The sequence below is a fragment of the Octopus bimaculoides genome, chromosome 20, assembly GCF_001194135.2.
Source record: "Octopus bimaculoides isolate UCB-OBI-ISO-001 chromosome 20, ASM119413v2, whole genome shotgun sequence".
Classification (NCBI taxonomy): Eukaryota; Metazoa; Mollusca; class Cephalopoda; order Octopoda; family Octopodidae; genus Octopus; species Octopus bimaculoides.
In genome coordinates, this window is record NC_069000.1 from 44,586,331 (window position 1) to 44,590,620 (window position 4,290).

At 40.0% G+C, this 4,290-nt stretch overlaps 1 protein-coding gene across 1 annotated transcript in view; it reads left to right on the plus strand.

The window, feature by feature from the left end:
• The window catches only part of LOC106870093 (fibrocystin-L), a 69,646-nt gene that overhangs the window by 32,898 nt on the left and 32,458 nt on the right, over positions 1–4,290 (plus strand). Inside the window, exons 23-25 of the mRNA XM_052974982.1 lie at positions 983–1,333; positions 2,042–2,937; positions 3,829–4,072. Of these exons, the coding sequence (XP_052830942.1) occupies positions 983–1,333; positions 2,042–2,937; positions 3,829–4,072 (1,491 nt within the window). The remainder of the gene's footprint in view (positions 1–982; positions 1,334–2,041; positions 2,938–3,828; positions 4,073–4,290) is intronic.

Consider the following 4,290-nt stretch of genomic DNA (forward strand, 5'->3'; position numbering starts at 1 on the left):
TGTGTGTGTGTGTGTGTGTGTGTGTGTGTGTGTGTGTGTGTGTGTGTGTGTTTGTGTGTGTGTGTGTGAAATGAATATCTGAGATAATATTTGCTCGAAGCAGAAACTGCAGGACGCTTTGCATGCAAGCTCTTCTCCTCAGGGTAACTAAGGCTATATATAAATGCATACATACGTACATACACACACATACACACACATACATACACATACATACACACATACACACACATACATACACATACATACATACACACATACATACATAAATGCATACATGCATACACATACACATACATACATACACGCATAAATTCATGCATACATACATACACACATACATATACACATACATATATACATACATACATACATGCATACATACAATACAATACCTACATACATGCATGCATTCATACACACACTCGCACACACACACACTCACACATAATATATATATGTCCTGTACCCAGATATGCACCTATACATACAGGTGGATGTCGGTATGCACATACCTGTACGTATATATGCATATACTCATTTACTTTTGTTTATATATATATATATATATATATATCTGTTTAAGATTCCTTAAGTCAGAAAAAGTAAGTATATTAGTATTTTTGTCAATAGAGTGGTTATATAAATCGAAGTGTACAGCACTATATGTCCATTTTGGCCGATCTTACCAATCGATTTCGCGTTAGGAGTTCAGTGAGGTGTTAGATAACAACCCAGTATCGATGTCAAACTACAGTCCGATACAGCGACAGCAGTCGCCATATTATCTTCCATAACTGCCATCTCTGAAGAGCGCGGGATTATTTAATCGTGCGAAACCGATTGGTAAAATCAGCCGTAAGAGATATATAATACTGTACACTGGGATTAATATAGATATTATATATATATATATATATATATATATATATATATATATAAACTAATTAATAAAATTGTAAAATATATATCTATTTTCAAGACACTCCAGCTTCTCCGGGAAATGTCAGCTGCAATGCAAGTGATTCGGTGATTGGCAGTTGTAACGAAAGTCCTCTCACCTCGAAACCGGACGCCTTCTATTTCCACTTCTCTGAATGCAGCACCCCAGTGGTAAACTCAATGACGCCCAGTGAAGGGACCAGTAAGGATGAGATAACAATCAGAGGTAATCGTTTGTCAAAGGTCAGATGCGAAAACATCGTGAAGTTCGGACAATACATGTGTCCCACGATCGAAGAGAGTGACACGAAAATTGTCTGCAAGATTGAAACGAAAAACACTTACCCGATTGGAATACTTGTACCACTTACTTTAAAAATCGAAAACAGAGGTGAGTGGGTCCTTTATTTTATTGTTGTTGCTGTTGTTCTGGATTAGCCCCTATATTTTACAAAAGAGCCTTTATATTTTACAGAAAACCACTACTAATTTTTGAGAGATATTGGTAGGAAGACGGTTAGCAAGTCGTTTTTTTTAATTCCATGGATGAAATGCCAATATAAAAATATTCTTATTGCTGAGGACTGAGTATTCTTATTGATGCATAGAGTAGAAAAGATTATAGTGTCATACACTCCGATCATACGTCTGGCGCTACATATTTACCAGAAAAACCGGAGTGGTACTATACTGCATCACAGAATGGGAATTTTAAAGATTTGGGTCTTAAATTTTTGACTGGTACTAATATGTACCAGCCGGGCCGAAAGGAATAAGACATATCTGATCGCCATTGTTTTTCGTCGTCGAGATGTAGTGTCTCAAAGTCTTCTAACACTGATGAATCGAGTGTCTTATGGACATAAATTGTCTAAACAGCTGAGATATTCGCCGATAATCATATTTACGTTCGATTCTGACAGGACATACTGAGGATAAATATTGTTGGGATTCTCGCTGATAATACGTACACTTTATAAATTTTTATCTATTGTTATTGATGTTGACATCGTTGTTGATGTCGTTTAACTTAACTTTTTTGTTTTGTTGTTTTTTAAATTTTATTCCATGTTGTTATGAAGTCTCTTCTCTGTTGAAGGTTTCGCCCTGCTTGACTTCTCCGACGACAGACAACGACACTTTGGTCTCCTGCCGCACATCGACAGCATCAGCCCTAACAAAGGATCGACATTCGGTGGAACAACTATCTCTATCGCCGGTGCTGGGTTCGTCCACGAAAAGAGTTCTGTTGAAGTGACAATCGGCTATGAACGCTGCGACGTAAAGAGTGTCAGCTACACCTATGTTTTGTGTGTCACCCCAAAGGGGACTGCGGGACAGTCGCCTCCACCACGTCTTCAACTGCTGGTTGTTAACGGCAACAGGAAGGTGCCGACCGTTTGTAAAATTAGTAAGAACTGTACGTTCACCTACGATGACAGCTTGACTCCGGTTGTTACCTCAGCGTCCCCGATCAACGTGACTGGAAGTGGGGTTGAGTTAACCATCAACGGCAACAAGTTCGGCAACGAGCCCAGGAAAATACACGTGGAAACGGCTGGTGTTTCGTGTAAGGTGACTACAGTGAAAAACAATGAGATAAAATGTTCGACAGGGGATATTCCAGCGGGGAACTTTCCTCTGCATGTCTATAAGGAAGGTATCGGAAATCTGGACACAAACAACATCAGTTTACACAGGCATCCCTATTTAAAAGAGATCAATCCGAGTTCTGGAAGTTTTCAGGGAGGAACTTATATAACCATAAAGGGTAACGGGTTTGTGGCGAATGATACCACAGTTACCATTCACAATAAGAACTGTGCTATCATCTCGGTTAGCGCTACCATGATTATGTGTGAAACTCCGGCCAATTCGCTTGGAATAAAACTGCTTCGGGTCGTATCAAATGGAGAGACATACCCGACTGGTAGTTTCATCTACGATAACGCAAACACACCAAATATCATATCTATTTCTCCAAGCAACGGCCAGGTAAGTTCTATATACCTGTCACCAAGACAGTTAGATGCCACTGTTATTATCAAGTTTATTTACGAAACTGTTTATTTGAGCGTCTTGACCTGTTAAATATTGTTCAAAATTTTCTGAGAAACTCGCAGCTTCTAAATTGCTAAAGTTTCTGACGAGGCAAAATAACGCATGAACTGAAATAAACTCAAGAATTAATACACCAAAATATATACATTTTGCTGATACTATGACAGTGTTCGTTGTTGTAGTTGTTGTTGTTGTCATTGATATTGTTGGTGATGTTGTTGTTGATGTTATTGTTGTTGCAGTTGTGGTTGCTATAGTGATTCTTGTTATTACTATTGATTTTGCATCGGTTTTGTCGTTGGTGCAGTTGTTGCTCTCGCTGTTGCGATTGTGTTGGTATTGCCGTGGTTGTTGTGGTCGTTGTAGTTGCAGTGTTTGTTGTTGTTGTTGTTGTTGTTGTTGTTCCACTTTACGTTCTGAGTTGAAATCCTGCTGAGCTCCACTTTACCAGTTGATCCGATCAACGGAACCAGCCCGCTCGTGAAATTAACGTGCAAATGGGCTGAGCATTCCACAAACCCGCGGACCCTTAACGTAGTTCTCAGCAAGATTCAATGAGACACTTGAATACGCCAAGGCTGGCCCTTTCAACTACAGATACAACTTACTTCCGTCGGCTGAGTGGTGTGTATAGCAACGAGATATAAAGAGTCTAGCTCAAGGATGCAACGCATCACCGAGTATCGAACTCACGATCTTAAGATCGTGAGCCGAATATAGTTTTACTTTTTTATCCTGACTGAAGTGGTTGATACAGAAATATTGGTATCGCTGTTGTTACTGAAATACTAATATTGTTGTTGTTGTTTCTGTTTTATCTGCAAGGCGGGAGACACGTTGACACTTGTGGGTGTTGGTTTCAGTTCTTCAAACGATCAGAACGATGTGAGGGTGGGTGACAGCAAATGCACCGTATTTTCAGCCACATCCAACTCACTAAAATGCACCCTCGCTCACCAGAAGACAGGAGCCTACCCGGTTAAAGTGAGGGTACACGGCAAAGGTTTTTCGACTGGCCAAAACGTGTTTAACTACGATCTCCATCTCAAAGACTTCTTGCCTTCTTCAGGTAACACCGATTCACATTAATTACTGCTTGTTGTGTGTGTGTGTGTGTGCGTGTGTGTGTGTGTGTGTGTGTGTGTGTGTATTCAGTTCCACCGCGTGGCACCTTGGACAAGTGTTTTCTATTATAGCCCCTGATTGACCAAAGCCTTGTAAGTGGATTTGCTGGACGGAAACTGAAAAGAAGCCCGTCATGTATAGATATATGTGTGTGTGTTTGTG